General features: G+C 43.0%; 1 protein-coding gene across 1 annotated transcript in view; it reads left to right on the forward strand.

The window, feature by feature from the left end:
* LOC119374884 (glucose dehydrogenase [FAD, quinone]) overlaps nucleotides 1-25,321 on the forward strand; it is a 39,900-nt gene that overhangs the window by 4,615 nt on the left and 9,964 nt on the right. The window contains exons 3-8 of the mRNA XM_037645087.1: nucleotides 5,299-5,488; nucleotides 6,172-6,303; nucleotides 10,135-10,262; nucleotides 14,558-14,725; nucleotides 18,217-18,361; nucleotides 20,887-21,044. Coding sequence (XP_037501015.1) covers nucleotides 5,299-5,488; nucleotides 6,172-6,303; nucleotides 10,135-10,262; nucleotides 14,558-14,725; nucleotides 18,217-18,361; nucleotides 20,887-21,044 — 921 coding nt within the window. The remainder of the gene's footprint in view (nucleotides 1-5,298; nucleotides 5,489-6,171; nucleotides 6,304-10,134; nucleotides 10,263-14,557; nucleotides 14,726-18,216; nucleotides 18,362-20,886; nucleotides 21,045-25,321) is intronic.

The following is a 25,321-nucleotide window of genomic DNA, read 5'->3' on the forward strand; positions in this document are numbered from 1 at the left end:
GTTTTAATATCGTATGTCCTCATTTGCTTTATTTACGAGATATAACTGGCCAAAATGACCCTTGCTGTGTGTGCTCACTTCAGTGCGACTGATGGTTGTTATCAGCTTGCATTGTGCGTAAATCTGTTTTAATTATTCTGCTGCCGCAAAACCTTGCTCTGGTGGCTTTTCGTCAAGAAAAACGTGTTCTCAAATTTTATTTGTGTATAGCGTGTGCAAAAGTGGGCTGCTGCCGCCCTCTAAATGGCAAACGTGTAAACAGTTTGCAGCCTACAACCTCGCCTACAATCATCAGAGGAAAGATGGGAGCGCCTGTTCAAGATATCAATCACTTCTTCTTCTTGAAGAAATGCCTGGTCTACCTCATCGCGGTTAGATGTAGGCAGGTTTTCCTTGAGGAGTGTAAAGCAATGCAAGCAGACTTCGCAGGTGTCGCGAAGATCCTCAGCCTATGACAGTAGCTTCTGGAGGTAGGCAACAACAAAAAGAGAAAAGAAAAAAATTTGCGCAACGAAAATGTTTTCCTCAGCAATATTCTTTTGGTGAACGCGTAAATAATCGGCACAGAATAATCGGACGTAGCCATGGGCCGCGCGCATCGCGTGTAGTGAACAGCTAGACCTAGAGCAAGTCGAAGCGTTTATACTGAACGGCGCCGCACAAATTATCTCACATCTGCGCAGCTGTCATGAATGCGTTTCCAGAACTGGCTCATGGTTTCACATTTTATGACTAAGGGTGTCTAAGCGCTTTGGGCTGTAATAATTAATTTGTAGGCCACACTCATTGTCAAAACTAAGGGTAATGTCCGTCTGGCGCCACCAATGACCTCTGCTGTCCTCGACGTGGGAAAACACTTAGGTAAAGTGTCAACAAAACATCATAAATTGGGCAGCTTCGGCCACTCATGGCTTAATCATGCCGCACCGCACGTTTTCTGGCTGTTGAAACGCTGAGGTAAAGGTCGAGATGATACAGGAAGACGTTATCTGCGACGCCGAAAACATGTAATAGCGGGAAGTTAAATAAACGGCTCGGAAATCATTAAGCTAACTTCTTACAAATGTTGTTTAGGCACAGTGTGCGTCGAATGGGGAAGATGGTTAGAGCGTACAATGCACGTAATGGAAGGGAAGCAAGCAGGCAGTGAGAAAAAAAAAAACTGCATAACAGCGCGCCTGCTGATTGTGGCATTTAGTTACAGATTATGTTGGCCTTCGCTGCATACAGATGCTTTATTCTGTGTGCAAGGAGAGTTTTGACAAAGTGACCTACACCATGTGTTCGCGGTGTCTCGCGTGCTTTTGATTAGCGAATACAGGCGGGGTAAGTTGAGGCTGTAAGCTGCAAACTGCGTACGGTTTAGGCCTTTAGAGAGCGGCACCAGCCCACCCCCGCACACGCTACACACAATTAAAGTTTGAGAATACATTTTTCTTGACGACAAGACACCAGAGCAAAGTTTTATTGCAGGAAAATAATTAAAACTAGATTTACGTGTAATGCAAGCAGATGACAACTATCAATCGAACTGAAGTGAGCACACACAGCAAGGGTAATTTTGGCCCGTTAAATCTCGTGAACAAAGCAAGTGAGGACATACGTATTAACACGGTGTTTTCGCTGACATAAGCGCTCATCGATAAAAAAATGTTGTCAAAATTGAGGCCTGAGTTTTTTTTATTTTTTGAAAATGTACTTTCTTCAAAAAAATAAGACTCGCTTCTTTAGCTATTTTCTTCTTATTTTGCGCCGCCTGTAGGAAAACGATGTTCCACATAAATGTTGCAAAGGCTCCTTGAAATACTTGACACTGTTTTGAAGTTTCTGTGTGAAATAGGAAAGGCGCCAAGGCGCATCAAACTTAGCAAACTTTGTTGATTAGGACTGGGTTTGCCTTTTTTTCACCATTTTTTTTCCTTTTGAGGACGGCATAAAAAAGCATGGATGTAATTCACAGTAATGCGTATTGAAACCAACAAAAAAATTTTCAACACATCATTTACAGTTCGCGTTAAATTCGGCCGTGAAATCCGAAAACATTGCAGTGAACAAAAACAGAAGGTCCGCGCCGCCACCTTCAAATATTTTTTGGCACGCTGGGAGCGTTTCTTGGAAATAAAATTTTCAGTTCCGTGCACTTCGAATGTGCCCACACGTCATATAAAAAACCCAGGGAAAGCAAAAATATCGACCGGACAGGTATGTTCGATCTCTCGTGGAATCACCATTTAGAGGGCGACAGCAGCCCACTTTCGCACACGCTAGAACCAAATAAAATCTGAGAACACAATTTTCTTGACGAAAAGCCACCAGAGCAAGGTTTTGCTGCAGCAGCATAATTAAAACTGAGATTTACGCACAATGCAAACTGACAACAACCATCAGTCGCACTGAAGTGAGCAGACACAGCAAGGGTCATTTTGGCCAGTTATATCTCGTAAACAAAGCAAATGAGGACATATCATATTAAAACCGTGTGTTCACTTACATAAGCGCTCTTCGATAAAAAATTGTCGTCAAAATTGAGACCGGAGTTTTTTTTATTTTCTTTTTTGAAAATGTACATTTTTGAAAAAACTCGCTTCTTTAACTATTTGTTTCTTTCTTTACCCTGCTTGTACGAAAACGAGCTTCCGCATGAATGTTGCAACGGCTGTTTTCTATATTTGACATCGTTTTCAAGTTTCTGTTTGGAATAGCGAAGGCACCAAGGTGCCTCAAACTTAGCACCTTTTTTTGATTTCGGCCGTGTTTGCCATTTTTTCACATTTTCTTCTTTTTGGGGACGACATAAAAAAAGCATGGATGTAATTCACAGTAATGCGTATTAAAACCAGCAAACGAAATTTTCGGCACATCGTTTATAGTTCGCGCTAAATTCGGCCGTGAAATCCGAAAACATTGCAGCGAGCAAAAACAGGAGGCCCACGCCGCCACCTTCAAATATTTTTTGGCGTGCTGGGAGCGTTTCTTGGAAATAAAATGTTGAGTTCCGTGCACTTTGAATGTGCCCACATAACATATAAAAAATCCAGGCAAAGCAAAAATTGCGACTGGACAGGCATGTTCGATCTCTCGTGGAATCACCCTGCATTAAATAAATAGTGTTTTTGACGAGAATATGATTTCTTCAGAAATTCAGAAAAGATGTCTTCAGAACAGTTCGGACGCTCGCGTTTGTTTGCAACATGCTACGTCAGAGCAATATGCGAAGGGTTAATCTTCGTTGGCAAGTACGTCTCATGCCTTTAATTGTAGTATCGGTGACCGCTGGTATTTGTGGTTACGAAGCAACGCGGCGTCGCCCGTGTAGACGCGACCGTCCCCTTTTATACCAACTGATTCCAGCCTCGTGCCCTGACCACGAATAAATAAAGTATGAAATTGGCGATCGCTTTGTGTCATCCCACGCTGAGGACAAACCAGTAGGAATATTTCGTTCCCATTATTGAGATCAATTGTTTGTTCAGCCATGCCTGCTCAGCCTTGACTCCGAGAATTCGCAAGTGCCTCAGGGAAACAGTACGAAATAGTCACGAATACATTGCTGTCTAAGCGTCAGGACGCGAATATAAAGTACAAGTGTCACTTTACAAATTACGGTCCATACAGCGCGCGGCAAGGACTTCATAAATCTGAACGGAAGGCAGCTGTTTCACGCGGTGCCGCCATGTCTCTATCTTTTTTTTTTTTGCCGGCGCTGCTGTCTGCTCGCCTTTAATCACCTAAGCGTTGACTCGCCGAAGGCGTGTGTGGAGACGCCGAGTAGACGATGCGTGGCGTATGAAAACATGATGAGGAATATTTGCCCTTCCTATTGGCTAAGCTTCCTCGCAGCCTGCACACTGCTGCAATCAACTTGTGAGATGGACGTTGGAAGCGACGCAGCGAAGCACTGCATCATTGCACTAGCGAGAACAGAAAGCACTACGAGAGAGGAAGAGAATCAATAGCTTTGAGGGCGACCACAAGTTGGCTTCTTCGTGATTCTTTAGAGGCGTCTTTATTAAGCATAACTCGAGCGCGGGCATCACCAACCGCCTTTTTTAAAATAAATAAAAGCTATTTATTTTTAGGTATAAAGCGTCCGTTGATCTTTGTTTGAAAAAATAAATGCATTGATGGTATAGTAAGGCATTGATGGTATAGTAAACATATAATGCATTGATGGTATAGTAAACACAGGACCGGGTTGATTGGCGGAACATGGGAGAGGCCTTTGCCCTGCAGTGGGCGTAGACAGGCTGATGATGATGATGATTTTCATTTCCATTGAAGTACGACTTGCATCAATCCTTTACATGCCTCCAGACAGCACATATTGCGAACCATCATCACAATCGCAGTGTCCTTGCTACAATGCATTAGGGGATCCGACTACCACGTATAAGTGGCAAGTACACCCTACATACACCACCTGTACCTCGAAGTAGCTCTTCGGCCCCATCGCTTGTAGGCACCGCCTCTTCTCTGTTGGTGGAGCCCAGGGCAGCGTCTGCACTAAGGTCGAGATCTACACAAGGTTACAGCGCCTGATGCATAGAGGCTTGACATGTATGTGCAAGCGCTTGTGTTACGCTAATCTCTGTCCAAGACCTCAGAATATAGCTCTGTCAGAACTGTATTTCGTTGTAGTAGGTATACTTAAACGTCGTTCGGCCTGCACGTGCGTTCTTTCTTGGTACCTGATCGTGTAAGAAATGAGTTGTTATATGTATATTGCTACAGCTACACTGAGTGTGTACGTGTAACATGTTAATTATTTTTAACACTAAGGGGAAAATGACGTTGCTTCTGTCGCAGCTGCGTGGAGCGCTAATGGTGTTTGATAGCTTAGCAAGTTATATAGCAGCCTTGGGAGCCGATTTGGTATAAGGACACATTGCGAAAACGATGTGGCACCGCGTTTTCAGTGATCGTTAAATAACTACAAGTTCTCATGCTGTTCCGGTGCCTATGTTTACGGGTTACGTCATAACAGTTTTCGTCAAGGTGGGGAACTATGTATTCCATACCATATTTCATTCCTGATAGCATTCATATTGTTGTAGTTACCAAGGAATGTTTAAAGAATTGTCAATGGGTGATAATTCCTCAGAACCAGGGTCAACCGCCACTTTTATTGTAATGATTTTGTTAGGTGCTTGAATAAAACCATGTCGTTGTCGAATAGCTGCGAGGCACTCTTTGAGTGCATTTAAGCTGGTGCTTCGCTAAGACATGAAATGCGCGGTTTTATTCCGCTTGGTCCATGTTACTCGATAATATGTTTAAATTCTGCATTTTAAATCGCAGAGGTGCGACTGGGCGCGCGGTAAGGCTCTCGGTGGCTCGAGCGTTACCAACTTTCAGCTGTACGTGCGTGGTAACAAGAGAGACTTTGACTATTGGGAGCAGAGACATGGCGCCAAGGGATGGTCTTACAAAGACGTGCTTCCCCACTTCAAGAAGTTCGAGAGCTACAAGGTACCCAATGCCAACAGCGGTAGGTATCATTGATATTGTAACCAGGCTGCTGCGAATTCTGAAGGATAACAGAATCAACCTGCACGTCTAGACTAACTAGTATAATACACACATATTATCCTGAAAAAGTTTCCTTGTAAACATTGCAAAGCTGGGCACAAACCTGGAGCTTTATATACCTGGAGAATTATGCCTACAGCGTAGTTCACTGCATCTTGGCACGTGTTCTCAGTCCAAGGTCAGTGATGTAATGAAAGGAGAATTTATTTATGCCTTAGACGTTTCAACGTTATAGACAATGTGGAACGAAGAATGCGATACGCACGTTTAACTTATCTTTTAACATGTGAGCGAGGAGCAGGAATCGCAACACTTGCGAAATAATGCAGGAAATCAAATTATTTCCGGCAATATCTATTTCGAGCAAAAAAAAAACCTAATAGTGATCGAACTGCCGTATGTACTCATTTCGTTAGCGAACCACTTACGAGATTGACCAGGGACAGATGTCATCTATCTTGTTAAAGAGTGACAGTATAATTGTGCGTACTGACGTTTTCCTTGCTCCTTGTTGTGAATTAGAAATAGTAGCAGTAACAGTCGTGGTTTAGTTTTCTAAGAACAAAAGAACACAGTTAATGTTTTCAATAAGGTTTGTTTTTTTAGGTGTGAAAAGTTTATTATTCTGCGTATTCCTTCCAGAATATCGAGGTTTCAATGGGGAGCTACCAGTAACCATTCCTGTCACTAAAACAGAGCTTCAACCAGCTTTCTTGAAAGCTGGCGAAGAGTTAGGATTCAAGGTTGTCGACTACAACGCCGAAGACCAGACTGGTAAGCTTTTAAATAAGCACCTGCCTGTCAGGACCATTCATGCCCGTAACACATAAATGACGACGACAGGTGGTGGACAAGTTAACACCTCCGCGACGAGTGCCACTGAGTGGCCGGAACCAATCTCGAAGGCTATGGTTTTACTAGCTGCACATGCAGGAAGTAATCGGTTAAATAGATAAACAGAGCCATCCCATCTATACGCTAAGCAACAAAGGCATGAACAGTGCTTTGCTGGCATTCAATTTCGGCTTTTATGGAACGTGAGGAGGCTTGGCTACTGTATATATATATGTATATGAAGTAATAGTTACCTCTTATATTTACAGCAGGGAAGAGCGTATTTCTCAGAGCTCGCATGCACGAAGCGATACCACACTACGTGACTTCGTGAGGGCAGTAGTTTTGTCACTGCCTGATGCGACATTCCTGACTCGCAGTCTGTGAACCAAATGCCAGAAAAGAAGAAAAAGAAACATTTGAGTATAGGCTTTCGCCGGAGACTCGCCTTTTCAAAAGTTGAAAAGCTCCGGTCCTCATTGCAGCTGGGCATACTTGATGTTATTATGAAAGTCAAATATTTTTTTTATGACTGCTTTGAATACTCCCGATCTCATTAAAAAAAAAATACTATATTCGTTGTACCTTCAAAATTTACGTTCTATTTAAGAAACAGCTCAACGGTTGGTAGTGCATGCGCATCAGAAGTACTAGGTGAATGAATTAAGGAAAATAAAATAAAACTCTACATCTAATTGTTTTCGCTAGTGTGGACGAAATACAGTACGCTTAGCTTCCTCCTAACTATAGCACAGTCTCACGTGCCAATGTTTCACCTCTTGCAATGCAATTAAATGTTATAATTGAATATAAATATAGCTATGAGCTTAGCAAGAGAGGGGTTGTGGGGGGGGGGGCGCACTTTCCGCGCGAATTTCTTTAATTTACATATTACTGTATACACACATATATAAGAACTCTCCCCTACCCACCTACACCCCCGGAATAAATCCTGGCTGCGCGTAGCGTTTCTAGCTGTCAGGTTAAAAACGATAAAAAAGAAAGAAAGTAGCACAAAGCGAAGTGCCCTATATTATTAAATGATGTCAGTCGTTTCTTTTCAAGTTCTGCTACTAGGGTAAAGAAACGACGCGTGTTTGTGAGCATTGACCCCTTCGTATTAGAAAAAACAAACAACGATAACATAGCAGTCTACACTGTTCATGGTAGGAAGAAAACACAGGTGTATATCTGAGAATCAATGCGTACGCGCAGCGGTTACTCTCAAAGTTACAATGAATGAATAGCGGGATCCCGTTCACGCGTGCATGAGAACAGAGTTAGTCGACAGGTGACTCTGCCTGCAACTGTCGTACTTTTTTTTAGCGTTGCCTGGTTTTTGTGGTCCTTAAGTATCCCGATATAGAGTTAAAGCGTCGCGTTTTCTCCATCAGAACATGCGAACTAAGAACTGTATAACAGAGAGCTTAGTTGGTACGTATTCGTGTTAAAGAACTGGGTGGCCAAACATGGACACAAGAGACAAGACACCACAAGCACAGATTAACAACGCAAAAAAAAATGAGCGGTGACGGAAAAGAAGGTATACGCACAAATACTTATATGCGCATGCCCAGGCGAGAGGCGACACCTACCATTCCGGCACGCGTGGTGGTCTACGTGAGAGATAACTGGTAAGAAATTTTACGTAGACTCCCACGCGTGGCAGATTGAGAAGTACTGCCTTGTGCCTATGCATGCGCAGATAAGCTTTTGTGCATGCCTTCTCTTCCAGCACTGTGCGCCTTTTCAGTTGTTAGTCGGCGTTTGTGGTGTCTTGACGTCTCTCTTGTGTCCGTTTGCACGCAGAGTCTTTTATCGTGAAAAAGAACTGTACCTTCTTAAGAAGAATGCGCTTGCTGCCCTGACAGCAGCCTCGCACTTAACAAAAACTATAATTGGAAATGATGCTGCTGCACCTCTTTTGTGTGATTTCCTAAATAGAACTGGAATATGAGAAAACAACTAAAATGTTAAAATTGAATAAAGCGGTATTCTTTTCAAATGACGTATTCGTGAAATCTTAGAACGCCGCGCTTTTCTCAGCTAGATAATTGACGTGGCTTTTCAGCGGCGGCAACTGTGAAAGTATATCTTTGAAATGCGAAGAATTTCTGAGTGAACCGCGGGAACTTTGGCCATTTCTATCTATCTATCTATCTATCTATCTATCTATCTATCTATCTATCTATCTATCTATCTATCTATCTATCTATCTATCTATCTATCTATCTATCTATCTATCTATCTATCTATCTATCTATCTATCTATCTATCTATCTATCTATCTATCTATCTATCTATCTATCTATCTATCTATCTATCTATCTATCTATCTATCTATCTATCTATCTATCTATCTATCTATCTATCTATCTATCTATCTATCTATCTATCTATCTATCTATCTATCTATCTATCTATCTATCTATCTATCTATCTATCTATCTATCTATCTATCTATCTATCTATCTATCTATCTATCTATCTATCTATCTATCTATCTATCTATCTATCTAGCTAGCTAGCTAGCTAGCTAGTCGCCTGCGTCTGGGCGCTCTCGTGTTCGTCTCCTTGGCTTGTTTAGGGGCGTAGCCAGGGGGTGGGGGTTGGGGGGTTATACACATGCAAGATTTTTCAATTTTGCATGTGTATATATACACGCACACGTACAAACGCACGCACGAACACACATAAAGTATGGTTGGACACCTCCCTCCCCGCCCCCCCAAAAATTTCTCGCTATACGCCCTTGGCTTCTTATATACTGAAATTGGTATAGAAGGAGATGAGTATATGACGAACACGATGCACAGGTCATGACATGTATAACTCGACTTGGCAAGGAAAAGTCACAAGCACCAAAAGAAAGCAGAAGAAACCGAATCAAGAAAAAAGAGACATGAACAGGACGGATGGACGGTGGTAGCATTGTTTTAATATTTCCGTTAATGAATCACAATAAAATCAACGACATGTGATTTCAACATGAAGGGGCGTAACAACGTTTTCATGCATGCAATCGCGAATTCATGTGTCGTTTTGCAATGGATTCCGCATTATTTCGTTTGCTTCTTCATCTAGTAGAATAAATAATCACATTGCAGGTTAAGGTCGTATAAAAAATTTACACTAATTAGCCGTAAAACCTTAATGACGTTTCAACTATTAGGCATAGGGTTACTAAAATAAAAAAAAAACGAATATGCATCGTGTTCTTCTATATCGCTTTAAACGATCTAAATTTATATAATTTAATTTCATATTTATACTTTCTCTGTTTTCCACAGCGGATGATCGAAAAGCAGATTAACATTTTGGACAAATTTTCTGTTCGTTTTCTTGTACTCCGTTTCTGCCGTTTGGTTATAACAAATCAGGAAAAAAATAGCATGGACGCCATGTTTCGCTGGTGTGCGAACCATTTGAAAGAAAACTATTGGCGTCACCAAATTGTGACCAAGTAGCGCTCTGTCCTCAAAGAGTTCGGAACATTTTACGCTATGAATATGACTCTTTGTGCAAAAGAACAGGCATAGAATACTGCAGTTAAGTTTAATGACATTTCAATGGAATGGTAGCAGTACTGCTTTTCAGTACTGCTACCATTCTAACCTTTTTTTTTATTTGCAATGGTCTGACATTAAGGTGCTATCTATGCAACATTAGGTATTCATTCACCTATGTGAGGAATGACAAAAGCTATGCATCTGAGCGCCTATGAAAATATAGGACAACCTTCACCGACACGTCCTGGCATAATCTGCGCAGGTTTCGCACCTATGCAGGCTACCGTGTTCGAAGGTCGCCGCTGGAGCTCCGCTAAGAGCTTCATCAGGCCAGTGTACAAGGAGAGAGCAAAAAACCTTCACATATCACTGCTGAGCAGAGCTACAATGGTATGGCAGCGGAACCATAAAGGGAGTGCAGAACAGTGTGCAAAATCGCGCCACTTTTTAAATTAGTAGGGAAAGAAAGTAACGAACAATGGTCTAAGGTAAAGGGACGATATCAAGCGTTGCGTATTACGCATAGGGGAATGTGAAAACGTGTGGTCCAGTCGCAGTATTGAGGGGCAAATAGGTCGCTTTAACCCTGCGTTATTATGAATATGCCAGCAGAGTTCACACGTTGTCGATGCCTTTTTTTTTATGGCGGCATTGTTAACGACTATATTTTTAGCATCAGGACAACTGCACGCTGAAATGCTCATTGATATAGATGTACTGCTCCCACAGGAGTCGGTAACTCTTTCGCGCAGGTGTACTCTTTCCGTATATCGCAGGGTAATCTGCGCAACAGTTGTACGTTCCAGTGGTGTGGCACGTTCGTATCCTCACGAGTTTTATACGCATATGTATCCAGGTTGGCATCTCCGCTTAGCCGAGCTTACTGGAGAATATAACATTTTATCTAAAACAACGAAGAAATATTCAAGGGTACAGCGCATGCGGATTTGGGCGGAGTGGTATTTCTTTTTTACGAGGCCTGAAAGTTTTTCATTGTGTTATTTCTGAGATTATTTGGTTTTCGAGCAAGGAAACAGCACAATACTCGCACGAAATTACGTTGCTGTCACTGGCACTACACCTCCACAAATATTGGTTGACTAGAAAGCTATTGTCTACGCGTAGTTAAATAAGTGCAAGATATATTAATATTCCTTTCGCAACAGCCAGCGCGAAAAATCAACATCGCGCTTCAATATAAACATTTTTTTTACACCGGCTAAGTAGTCGGGAATGCAACAGTATTTGCAAACGCTCTGTAGCGTCGATGATTGCGCATTGTGCTTCGCAGACCTTTTGGAAAGTGGCGTATTGAGTGTTAATTACTGAATTAAAGTTTACTCCATGTGTTCCTACTTTGCGGCATTCAGCTTGAAGGTATGCTCTCCGATAACTTAAGTGGGAAATATTGGCATAGCGATTTATCTAAAAAATTTACAGGTATTTGTACGTTGATTACTAGTTGGAAGTGGTCAGGGAAAGAAACTTGTAAGAAGTCCGTTTCCAGACATAACCGGCATGCTCTAGGAGCTATACAGAAATAAGGCAGTGGAATCTTCCTGTGTTGTCACTTACTAAAAAAGTCAGTTTCACCGCAAGGGCGAAGCAATGAATGCGATAGCAAGAAAACCGGCCCGTGATAGACGCGCTGCTACACTGCAGAAAGATATGCCCCCCCCCCCCCCCCGGCAGCAACTACCGCGCGAGCAGACAGCGGAAGGGCAACGTTCTTCCTGCGCAAATATTAGAAGAAGCGAGCGAGCTGGCCGACGACTTTTAAATGCGCCCGTTGCGCTCCTTGCGCCATCTCGCTGGTAATGAAGAAACGCTTATAAGCGCCTGCCGTCTCTGAGTCCTGCCAGTGGTAAAGGGTGTGTGTATATAACGCTCGCCGTTAGCTACTTCAAGGATCTGCGCTTTGTGACGTAGTGGTTAGCGCCACGCGCTGCGAAGCGAGCGGTCGCTGGTTCGATTCTCCGCTTCGGAAGCATTTTTCTGAGTTATGGTTCTTTGAGACTTATATATATATATATATATATATATATATATATATATATATATCTACATACTTATACATATACGGTGCATGACGGCAGTGGGCGTAGTCAGGCTGATGATGATGATCATGATAACATAAATACGTGCCAGTCAATTCAAGTCATCACATGCTCTTTTTGTGGCACATTCATGCCGTGTAATGAAACAGTTTACGAAACTACCACCACGCCACCATGAGGAACGTGACTTATCACACAGGTACACACACACACACATATATATAGATATATATATTATGGCCGCACGAATATATATATATATATATATATATATATATATATATATATATATATATATATATATATATATATATATATGTATATATCTACATACTTGTACATATACGGTGCATGACGGCGGCGGCGAAAACCAGCCGAGCCTGTCCATATAATTGCTATCGCAATAAAAGTGCAACTGGACCTCCCTGAACGAGAGTTATCTAAGACGTGCGTAGCGCTGTGTTCGTTCCGCTGATACTGCTGCGACCGTTGTCTACACGTGTTTCAAGAAAAGTGAGGCTCGTGCATATGCGTATGGTGTGCAGACACCATATACGCTTAATCAGCCTTCTATTTTATTCGCTACATTCTCCGCATGCAGGTATATTCTTTTTCTCTCTTGTGTGCATCTGGTGCTGGCTCATTTTAACACGAAAGTGCTTTATGCCGGGGTCCACCAAGATTTCAGTGACGTATTTCCGTCACGGAAATGACGTCGAAAAAAATTTACACGATCAGATGGCAAAGAAAAAAAGTTCCGTCGACGGGCATCGAACCCACGACCACTCGGTCCGCAACAACAGATGCCGGACACGCTATTCACTGCGCCACGGTCACAGACTACAGAGGCTTTACAAACACGCCTTTTATATCTACCACAAACATGTTCCTCGAATGGTGGATCCCTGGCAGCCTAGCCCCGGGCACAATATCAAAAGTTGGGCAAATAAAGTTTATTCAACTCAACTCTCCCGGTCGGCGGGGTGGTGTTACCCTCTGGGAGAGGTAAAGTAAAGCAATTCGCCATTACTGTGGCCTCTGCGATTATCACCTGCAACGTGCTACACGTCCGTCCCATTCGGCACGTTTTCAATGCAAGTTCAATTTTGTCAAGGCCTTAACACACCGCGAGGTGGCGATCTTAGCACAAGCATCGTAAAAGCGTCGGCCTCGCTCATAGCATCACGCTAATCTAAACCAAAAATAGCTCTGCGACGCGCGCCTGCCTCACCTGTATAGTGAACTAGAACCAACTATACTCACCTGGCTGTAACACCGCGTTCCCCGCTCACGCGCTCGCCCCGAGAAAAATCGCAGCCGGGCTACCGGAGCGGCACGACACGCTTTGCGTTTCCTTGTAGTCCGGTCGTGGTGTTCAATCACATTTTAACATGTCGCAGGATGGCGACCAAGTTCTGCGTCCAATATGCGACGCTCGTCTGGCTATCACACCATGTTATCTGATTACGCGTTCACCGTTAACTACTATAGCTACCACAAGGGTTTGTTTAATCATTTAACATGAACGTTAGTCGTCGGGATGGAGATGTACCACCAATCATCAAAGTGGGTGCATCCACTTTAAACGGGGCTATAGCTGCCAGACATCAATACACATTGTGTAAACTCTCTAATATCAATGTACAGTAAATATTCAGTTACTTCTGTAAGGGCTCGCTTTACTTTCGTGTTATTCTGATTCCTATGACGGAGGGATCCACCATCTTTTTGCTTTTACACGTGTTGTCGCCTAATTTACCGAAAACGTCTGTACAGTTCATAATGTCGGACACTTATTATGCATCGTTATCACCTTATACAAGCGGGTCCCTGTGCAATGTGCACGCAATGGACTCAAATTGCAAATTCCACGCCATTGTAGAGACAAACGCCAATAATCGTCCACTGGTCAGCCCAGTATTTCACTAATGGAAGCTTGCTTTACCTACGCGGCTAGGCGACACCTCATTGCATTGGCACCAAGACGACTTCACATATTTTTGACCACGCATGCACGGATGGACGGACAGGTGGACTTTTCGTACGGAGTGGGCAAAAATTCAACGCTGTAAAAGCCTTGCATTAAATTGAACATAAAGACGGATATTTTATCAAAAGACCCTCTAACACTCCAGTGGAATGATGAGAAAGCACGATCAGCGGAGATATGCTAGAGTATAAGGACCACAGCGAAATTCCCTTTTCGATTCACAAGTGGAGCGCGAAGCTCAAACGCGCGCTTTTCAAACAGAGCGGTCTGGTGGCCGCGAGTGGCTGTCCTCTGATATCAGCTCGCGTATCTTACTCAGTTAAGCAGACTCGATGGAGCAGTCGAATATTCGAGTTTCGAATTTTGATGAGGATTGCCCTTGGCCGAGTGAATGACGGTGCCGGCTTCTCACTCATGGCCATGTCCACCCTATAGACATGAAACCTTCAGACCGATGCAAGTTAAAAGCAGATAGGTAAGCGAATTATATGTGTCGTAAGACCTCCACATTTACGAGATTTCTATTTTTTGCGTAACATATCTCGGGAAAGCACTTTACTTGTTTAAAAATATCCCTGTGGCTTCAAAAAAAGGTGGGTGGGTGCACTCTTACTGGTATTTTGCATCTGATCGTGCAGGTTGTGTTTGATAACAAACGTGCCGTGGGCGTGAAGTTCATCAAGGATGGTAAAGAGAAAACAGTAAAGGCTAAGCGGGAGGTGATTCTTTCCGGTGGTACAATCGGAAGCACACAGCTTCTACTCCTGTCTGGTGTGGGCCCGAAAGATGACCTCAACAAGTTGGGCGTAAGTAATAATGAACAGGAGAGTTTTCTTCTCATTATAGAAGAAACCATTCGTTTGCTAAATTTACAGCTTTCCTATTTGCAGTCAACTCAGCCTAGCAGTTTCATATGATATATTGTGAGTCGTAATTTCTGTTCTGTGCTTTTTAACTTAAACAGGCCTGCTGTAGAGAGTATGAGTTTTATATTACCTCGGCTGCTCCATTTCTATAAGTTCTGCAGCGAAAAAAAGAAAAAAAGAAGGGTTACCCCAAACAAAAATTGAGCAGCTAAAAAACACGTAGCACACTGAAACAAGTTAAAATAGCATGGCAATGAACAGTCGTAATTTCGATATTCGGTTAAGCATTTTTTTCACTTATATAGTCTTGAAAACAGCGGTAGTCCTATTTAGTACACACAATCACTCTGGTTTTTAAATGCTGTGGCATGTTTGTGCAATATGCGTGAAACTCGCTTTGTATTCTAGAACCCCTTGGGTACTGATGCTTTGACAGAAGATCGATGGGCATGACAGCGATACCCTTTCTCCTACTCAAAATGCAACACTGACGTTTTGCCCGTGAGTCGTTTTCGTTAGGTGTGTGGCTTCGTTCCAAAAAAGCAGGAACTTGCCAGAATCAATTTTACAGATAAAAGAGCTTGATTTGGGCGAGTTGGTTCATACAAAATATCGTAGGTACAGCGCTACTAATGTCCTGTCTGTTTTATTCCCTACATTTGTTGCTCTGTACGTACAATATTTACTCTTGGAGAGGAGCTATGCAGAGAAGCAACCTTTATTCTTCGCTAGCTTTGTATAAGATTATTATCTTTGGGATGCACGGAAGTCTTGTATCGTTGTATGTATGGCAGGTGGGAAAGAAACATCCAAAGAGTTAAATTATTCAAACAAGACAGAGAAAGAAGTTTTCCAGGGCTTTCACCAGCTAAGCAGAATGCCTACTGACCGGAAACGTGTTATTTTACTATCATAGAGGCAATTCCTTATGGCTGTTAAAAGCGCGAGAAATACACTTTCTCTAAACGCCAGGCTCAGAAGTACATTTCTAGTTGCACAAGAGAAAATAAGCACGTTAGTTCTGCAGGTTCACCACGCTTATCTTAAGTCTGCTTCAGTAACTTTTCACTTTCTACACCTGATATTAGAGAACGACAAAGTATTACTGAAACAGCAAAATACGCTCCCAGCCTGTAAACTGCTAAAAGAAATTTCCCTCTCTAAATTTTTTATACGTGTATAGGAGTTTCTAGAATGCTTACATACTGGAACGTGTATTGAACCCATATTTTTGTTTATTTATACCACCTTTTCGCAAAATAAAACTAGCTAGAAGCTTCTGCTCTATTCTTGTTATGCCACTGCTCTTCAAGGGCTATGATTAAATAAATTTACCCGATGTTATGCCACGTGAAACAAAGCTAGCTGCTTATCCACGACCTTAAAAAAGCTACTGTGCTCAGGTCGACACTAAACAGTGAAGAGAAAACATGCGCCAGCGATTTATCATCATATAGGAGATAATCCCCATACATTGTTCGCTTTTCGTTTTCACAGAATTTCTTAACTTTCAAATGCAGCGCAGATGAACAGGCCAATTGCTTCGTTGAGCGACGTTAAAATCGTTGCACGAACTTAAAGCCTAAAAGATTCAGGATTTCGAGATCAGCGAAAAGAAGCGAAGCCTTGTGCGAAGACAAAGAGTGGATGAAGTACATATATTGTAGGCACTTCAAGTAGCACCACAGTTTCTTCCTTTTGCACAAAAACTTGGCACAACACACAAAATTAAAATCATGAAATATGCTCTGCCTAATTCCACTCAGGTAACTTTTTCTACCGGCCACTACTTTTATTGTAAGACAAATGACAAGAGAGTGTTACGTTTATGAAAGACAATATATGTTTTATTAAAATTTCGCTATTACCCACATTTTAAAAACCTGGTCCACAGTGAGAAATTGTGAGCCTGCTGCTGGAGTAGTGTATTGCGCGCAACGCCATCGAAACTGAAAACATTGATCGCGCAATTAAGAGGTCGAAACGCATTACAATTGCAGGAGAAAAGAGCTGCAACGTTTTTATATACTTCGGCAGGTATTACAGAGGCATCCGTGCATTTACACAATATCTAAGCTTTCGGAACGATAACATCGAGAGTACCGCGTTTCTCTGCACGCTTACTACTCTACTGCAGCATAATAGGTAGCTAAAGTAATCAGACTCTGCTAGCTCATGCTGTTGTATATGTTAATGCTAAGACAATGACTGGATCATCCGTCGGGCTTTGATAAACAAAAATATTGATGTTTTAAAAGCAGGAGTGTAACATCACCCACTACAGCGAACTCTGACTTGAGTGAACTTGAATAGACCCACGGAATAGTTAACTAAAAGTTCACAAAACTGAACGTTCACAGAAATATGGAGCAGCATAGGGACCAGCAGACATCGAGTAAACAGTGCGAAATGCAATTTATAGAGTTATGTACTCAATACAAACAAACTGCGTATCAGTTACCTTGCTGCCTACATCATTTTAAAAAGATATAATTTTCATTGCTCTTAAAGTGGAAGAGGGAACAAGGCTGTCCAAACAGTGTGTTGATATTGAGCACTTTCTGTGGCACGGTTTGTTGCTGACACAATGTCTTGCAACTTCCAAAGGCATCCTGCCACCTACCTAGGTTACAGCGTCAGAATTTCAATCTGCCTCTACCATTACACCTTCCTCCTCGCACTCGTCTTCGCGAAAGACAGTCACACGGATTTTCAGATCTCACACTTCAGCACAGGTAACGCGTTCATCGTCAATTTGCACTTAGCCTTCAAACATGCGCTTGCGTAGCTAATGCGCTTTGAATTGGATCTACGCCAGCGCTCCAGAGCTCAAAAGTATATTCAGCGGGATTTCAGATATGAGCCCGAGTCCACTGTTCAAGTTCGTTCAACCGCAATGTTCGCTGTTAAGACATTCGTTTAACTGAAACATTTTTTTTCAGAAGGTACAGAAAAACCGCTGGGGATTTTTCAAAAGTTCGTTAATCTGCAGTATTCGTTAAACCTAACGTTTCTAAAAGTGATAGTTCTCTGCATTGACGATAATATTGCCAACACAGCTATGCTTTAGCCAGCGTCGGCCAAACATACATAGTTTTATTCGCTACATCGCCAACGTTGGCGCGCGCTAACCAGCTGTTGCAAAATGTGTTCTTTATTTTGCAATGTTTGGAAAATGCAAACGAAGTTTGCAAAAGGGTGTATTTCATTTGGGTTCATCTCAACGATACTTGCGCAAGAACACGGGGACAAAGAGGAGCAATACCAGGATGAACACAATAATTTGCGCACGTCCTTGCGTTGCTCCTCTTGTTACCCGCGTTCTTGTGCAAGTATCGTTAAGATGAATATTTTCCAAGTAGGCCGAGTCGCAGTACTGCTTCAGTTTATTTGGGTTCTTGTCAACGAAAAACGTCTGTTAAAAAGCGCAGATTCACGTGGTGGCAGACCTGCCGGTGGGCCACAACCTCCAGGACCACGTCTTCATTCTTGGCATGGCGGCCACCACGACAAAGAATGTGGTAGTGTGGCCACAAACTGTCACCGCAGCCACCGAGTACGCTGTTTTCAAAACTGGTACGCAGATACACGATAGCATGAGAAGTTCGTTTACTCTTTCTTTATTAGAGGGCGCAATGTACCGTAAGTCTCCGTCTGCAGCAAACTGTTTCTTCGCGCGCTTTCAGATGTCTTTATCTCACAATTAGCAAAATTCTAGTGAAAGCTACAAATGACGCCCCTACTCCTGTCCATAGCTTCACTGTTTACTGGCTTCGCATTTTTTATCTAGAAAAATGTGTCGCTTGAATGACGCCCCCTTTTTAATGGAATACTTAAGGGGTTGAACCAAAATTAAGGATTATTTTGCTCGACAGCTGCACCTGCTCAGTTCACTTTCAGGAATATTAAATACCTCCCTCTTGGGCGTCATTGCATAAGAGGCGGGGTTTTATTTTATTAGTAAACGAGCCGCAAATATTATTTCAGTGCTGACGGGGTAACCAGCACGGTCTAGAAAAAATCACACCATCTCCCGCTAAAGGGGACCATGAGGGGATGCGAAGCAGCGTTTCGGCATGTCGAGCCCGCGTTTCAGAGGGGGAGTGGAGAGGGACAAAGTGGAAAGGGAGAGGGGAGGGGGAGTGGAGAAAAGGTTTGTGGAGAGGGTTTGTGCATGCGCAGTAAGGATGGTCATGCCGCACACCACCACCACCACCGGATTGAACTCCGCCATAAGATGCTTCGCATCTAAAAATTTAGAGCCCTTCTAACTGTTTGTGAAGAGGGAAGAGCAGCGAAGCTGTTAAAGCGTTTCGATGGCGAGGCGTCGCGCGCGCGTATGGCTTCACTTGCCCGGTCGTCGTCGGTGGCATTGGCTCAACGGCGACGCGCACTCAGGTTACATATCGCGACTTCTCATGTTACGTAACTTCTCCTGTTACATATCGTGACTCGCAAGCAAAGAATGATACCGCTGCTGATATCGCTGACCGGCCACGAAAACAATCCTTGACCATTGACTCGTTTTATATCTGCATGATCAACGAGGTTAAGACAAAATGTTAGCGTAGTTTGCATTTGTGTCGCAAGGCTTGTGTCGCAAAAGGAGCTGATCGGCACCTAGGTTGTCCTGGCCTTTACGAGGTTATGCTTGCTTTTGCTAAGTTTTGCGAGGTGGTGCCTGGTTTTGCTAAGCTTTTGAAGGGGATGCTTCTTTATGCTCAGCTTTTTGCGAGGCATTAATAAATCGCTCCTAGGTAGTAACCTTCTTTGGCTAAGTTAGACTTTATTTCATTAGAGTAGATTCATCTTCACTCCCGTAAGGTGCCCCCGCACCAAAGGGGCCGGTAAGTGGGCAACTCTAGCCAATTGTCGCCGGGCAGTCGCTAGGAGTGCTCACCTATTAGACCAGGACGTGCTAGGTGCCGATCAGCTCCGCTCTTTCTCTAGCGTTGCGTCACTCGAAGTCCAAGCCACTCTAATTTTGGCCGCCCCTGCACACTATCAGTTTTTCGCAGACAGTTCCCACCCCCTTGCTGTATTATACTGTACAAGGCAGGACAATCTAGGTTATGCGCGCATGCCTGAACTGAAGAATAGTTACGACGCTCGCCTTCGAATCGCGGCTACGCGCATTCGAATCGGGCCTCATCAAGATATTTTTTGCCAAAAGTGTGTCTTTCTCCTTTTTTTCTATCTCCATCTTTCTATCTCTCTGTATTCGTTCTCTCGCCCATGACATTTATTGCATCCCACGTTAGACAAATGGGCGCTCGTTTTGTGGAAGCGAAGCACAAGATGAAGAAGAGGACGAAGAGAACGCGTGCCGGTTCATGACAGTGATATATCTCTGTTCGCTCTGCACGGACTAACGGTCGGCTTAAGCACCTCCGCTAATAAAACTAAACACAACGGGTAGCTGTAAAGTTCCATTGATAAACTAACGACCTCATACCATACGTGCACTGTAAACATGCTTTGGGAGCACGTTAACGTAACATGGATGGTCGTAATCGCTCCGAAGTTCCCTACAGACGCTTTAGTGATATAAGGTCTACTTCCAGAACAGCAAACATTTTTTTCCTATTCACTGTATAACTGGCATACTTTAGGGTCTCTGTATTAGCGCATTATACGAATTGTATTTTACCATATGTAGCCACGCTGCACTAAAGGGGTGAGGTTTTCCTCAAGCCGATGTTTGTGTGGCTTTTTCCCCTCATCCACCTCTACCACTATGTTGTACATGTGTTTGTAAATGGTAATCAATAAATCAAATCAAGTCAAACCCCATTAGTTGGTTGGTTCGTTGGTTGATAAAACTTTATCGACAGGCCTGCAGAGCTTTCGCAAACCGGGCCACCCAGGTTGTGCTAACGTGCTCGCAAGTAATGTTTAGAGTGAGCATAATGTATCCTATCCACTCATCAATTGAATATTGGCACTTTAAGCAACCAGTTGTATTTCATTTTTTCTTACCCTCGTTGCTCATAACCAATATGTTCATTTGTTAATTCTGTTTGAGTGGTCGATCATATTGAGAATGTTTCAATGTTTCTGTCATCGCTACAGTGTGCCCAGGAGTGTTCTCGCTTGCGCAGGTCCGTTCTCTCTTCCGGCTGCAATCGAGGCTACAGCCTTCATGAACACGTCCTACGGGTCTAGGGAATATCCAGACTTCCAGCTGTACCTTCTCAGTGTATCCGGTGCAAGTGTCGAAGGCGAGCGGTTCATAACAGACCTCGGCGTTCGACAGGACGTAAGTGCCAGCGCCGCAGCCTGCGCTTTAGAATGAAGGAGCCTGTAGTAATGAGCGTTTGCCGGCATGCCCCGAAGGGTTTATAGAACGCGACGTTGGAAAACAGAGACCGTAGGAAACAGTGTATTTATTATTTATTGAGCTATGACAGAAGATAGTCAAAAGCGAGGTCTAACAAGCACTAGCCAACGTCAGCCGTAAGTTAGCCAAAATTGAACACTGCTGACCAACAGTAGCGGAGAGTTAGACAACCAATGCTCATGTTATGCTAGTAAACACAGTGCACGCCAAAACACGTATATCATGCCATATCATTTATGCTCTGCCATGCTTATTTGAACGTTCCAGCTAAATAGACGAGTGCAACACCATATCTTCATTTATGCCTTTATGAAGTTCATCTCGTCAATTGTAGAAGAAGTGCATATATCCAGTCATTCGTCTTTTTCATGCATGCATATCATGCCATGTACATTTTGGTAGGTACTAGTGTAATGAAACGACAACACCATCCTCGGTTCGCACGCATCATATTATTTGTACCATAGCACAACATAAATGCCAATAAAGAAGGGTGTAAGGCAGGGAGACACCATCTCCCCAATGCTATTCACCGCATGCTTACAGGAGGTTTTCAGGGCCAAAGATTGGGAAGAGTTAGGGATACGATTTAGTGGAAAGTACCTTAGTAACCTGCGATTCGCTGATGACATTGCATCAATGTCCTTGTATTAATGTCAGTAACTCAGGGGACGAATTGCAACTCATGATTACTGAATTGGACAAGGAAAGCAGAACGGTAGGTCTGAGAATTAATATGCACAAAACTAAGGTAATGTGCAACAGTCTCGGAAGAGAACAGCGCTTTGCGATAGGTAGCGAGGCACTGGAATTTGCAATGGAATACGTCGACTTAGGGCAGGGAGTAACCACGGAACCGAACCATGGGACTGAAGTAACTGGAAGGGTAAGGATGGGATGGACCACAATCGATAAGCAGTCTCAAATCGTGAATGGTAGTTTACCACTATTACTGAAGAGAAAGGTATATAACAGCTGCTTCTTACCGGCGCTTACCTACGGAGCAGAAATCTGGAGGCTTAAATAAAAGGTTCAGTTTAAAGTGAGGACCACGCAGTGAGCAATGGAGAGGAAATTGATAGGTGGGTCATTCCAAGTAAACGCCCCAGCCCAAAATTAGACCACCGGCGATTCTATTGAAAAAAAATGAGCTAGAAGATAACCGTGTGATAGTGATTTTAGTAAAGTATTTTCATTCGGAAAAATTATCTCGTCACGTGACGGCCCTTTGAATATTCCGGCGAGAAGGAAAAGGTGGGTGGGAATATATTACGCGCATTCACCTTTCAAACTGGGTACAATGGCACATTGTGTGTTAAACCATTCTATTGTCATTGTTCTCTCACGTGACGTCACAAGTAAAACCAAAGATTAATTTTCCGGCTTAAATAGGCTTAGCAAGCAAGCAAGAAAACGTGCAAATTCAGACAATTTTCTTAAAACCGGCGGCAATATATCAGCCGCAAAAATGTTTTACCTATTTTACCAGTCAACGTAGTATCTGCTAAAATATTTTCAACCTTTGTAAACTAGCGTTTATGGAGCAAAGTGCTTGCAAATTTGACAAAAAATGACTTTTTGGAGAGATTCACTCGTAAATTAAGCATTGGGGCCCTCGCGATAAATGTGAGAGGGTTCTTTACATGCTCCAACGTCTTCTCTTGTGATGTGGAAACTTTTATTCCTGTAAATTTTGTTTAAAGGGAAAAACTAATTTTTGATGTCCACAACCAATGTCACTGGTAGGTACTGTCAAACAGAAGCGTTTTCCGTGATTTTAGGTAAATTATTGCGATTGATTCTTGGTTGGTTCTGTAGGTCATATTACTTTAGACCTTGTTAGCATATTGCACTGGTTTTGAGCATTGTCAGCCTTGTTTTAAGTCTGTATTGACCACTGCGGGACCATCAAGCATCAGACAGTAGATGAACGCCAAGCCGGGCCCCTAACGGGCTACACACTTAAAATAGAAATAGCTTTTTGAACATTTGTTACCACGAGGGGGAACACAACCTATCAGCAGAGTGGAACTTCTTTGCCACTTCACATGGCAAAAGCACATGCGACGATGTTGGCGGCTGACTGAAACGTCTGGCAGCAAGAGCAAGTCTACGGAGGCCGTATGATGGTCACATTCCGACACCACATGATTTGTTCGACTGGACCAAAAGTGATGTAAAGGGTGTTACAGCGATTTGGGTGCCACATTCCACAATTCAAGAAAAGAGAACCCAGCTCGCTCAGAGAATCGCCATGGTGATCTCTTTCAAAGGTGACCGACAACTGTACCATTTCGAACCGTGTACTCTTTCAACACTGTCCGCCGCGGTGGTGTAGCGGTTACGGTGCTTGGCTGCTGACCTGAAGGTCGCGGGTTCGATCCCGGCTGCGGCGGTCGCGTTTCGATGGAGGCGAAATGCTGGAGGCCGTGGATTATGTGATGTCAGTGCATGTTAAAGAACACCAGATGGTCGAAATTTCCGGAGCCCTCCACTATGGAGTGCCTCATAATCATGTCTTGGTTTTGGAACGTAAAACCCCAGATACTGTTATTGCTCTTTCAGCACTTCATGTTGGGATTAAATCATTCTCCAACACTCATGAACTTCAAGTGAGAAAGCCGGTGTAATTGACAAGGTAGCCCACTTTGACATTAACAATTAAGATGTAGAAAATGCGAATAGAGGACGGCACATCGGAAAGCAAAAGGCCTGAACGACAAGAAATTTACGTATTGAAGCCATAATTTCCTTTTGCAAGTGATGGCAAACCATGAAACGCTGTTCTTGCGCTAGTGTGAAACACCCGAGAGCAAGGAATCATGTGATTCACGCAACCGTGTGGCATAAAATGAAGCAGAGCCAGCCAATAAATACCTCTGCCAAAAGCTGATGCCCATGCTGTTCTGCTCGTGTGCCTAACTTCCATTAGTACCAAGAAAGCCAGTTATGCAGGCACAAAAGTGAGCTAGTTCCAATGTATATATACACTGATGCGAAATCACGCTTCCAGAGTTTGCTTGAAAAACTAACGAAGTCCTCATGCAAACCCAAAAAATCGCCGAGAAAAAGCGCGCGTTCTGCAGTAAAGACACACATCGGTAGTGCCTACCAGTGATATTAGTTGTAGACATGAAGAATTATTTTTTTGCTTCAAACGAAATTTACAGGAATAAAAATGTCCACATCACAAGAGAAGACGTTGGAGCATACAAAAAATCCTCTCTAATATTTTTTATCGCGAGGGCCTCAATGCTTAATTTACGAGTGAATCTCCGCAAAAAGTAATTTTTTTGCAACTTTGCAATCATTTTTCTCAATAAATGTTTGTTTACATAGGTTGTTGCAAGTACTACGTTGACTGGTAAAACAGCTATAAAATTTTGCGACTGAAGCATAGCCGCCGGTTTTACGAAAATTGTCTGAATTTTCATGTTTTCTTGCTTCTTTGCTAAGCCTATTTAAGCCGGATAATTCATACATGGCTTTACTTGTGACGTCACGTGAAAGAAAAATGATAATAGAATTCTTTAAAACAGAATGTGCCACTGTACGCAGTTTCAAGGTTGAATACGCATAATTTATTCCCACCCAACTTTGCCTTCTCTCCGGAACATTCAAAGGGTGGTCACGTGAGCAGATACTTCTGGCGTCTCTAATAATCATATCGTGGTTTTGGGACGTTAAACCCCAGATATTATTAGTGAGCAGATATTTTTTAAAACTAAGATACATTACCAAGATCGCTCTCACACAGTTACCTTCTAGCTCAATTTTTAGAGCGAAAGCTGTTATGAGATCATTTCACCGGCCGTTTTTGGCGCCGTAGTTGTCCGCCACCGCCGCCGCTGCCGCCGCCGGTTTCCGTAACTAGTATCGCTCGAAATAAGAAAAAAAAAAAACGAAATCAGAAATACTTCCAGGATGGAACGAGGTTCGAACCTGGGCCCTCTGGCGTGGGAGCCCAGTATTCAGCCTCTGAGCCATGCCGGTGCTTGAAACTGCTTTGCAAAAAGACACTATACAGGCTTCAAGTCGGGAAGGAACCACATTAGCATATGCAATATAGCGTGGCAGAACAGTAAAATAAGCACCAAGCGTCGCACAACGCGAATTCTGTAACCAGGCGTCAAACAATGCGAATTGCGCAACGAAAAGGTTGTTGAATGCTTCCAACCCATTACAAAGCGCTCTGC

Source organism: Rhipicephalus sanguineus, chromosome 11 (genome assembly GCF_013339695.2).
Source record: "Rhipicephalus sanguineus isolate Rsan-2018 chromosome 11, BIME_Rsan_1.4, whole genome shotgun sequence".
Lineage (NCBI taxonomy): Eukaryota > Metazoa > Arthropoda > Arachnida > Ixodida > Ixodidae > Rhipicephalus > Rhipicephalus sanguineus.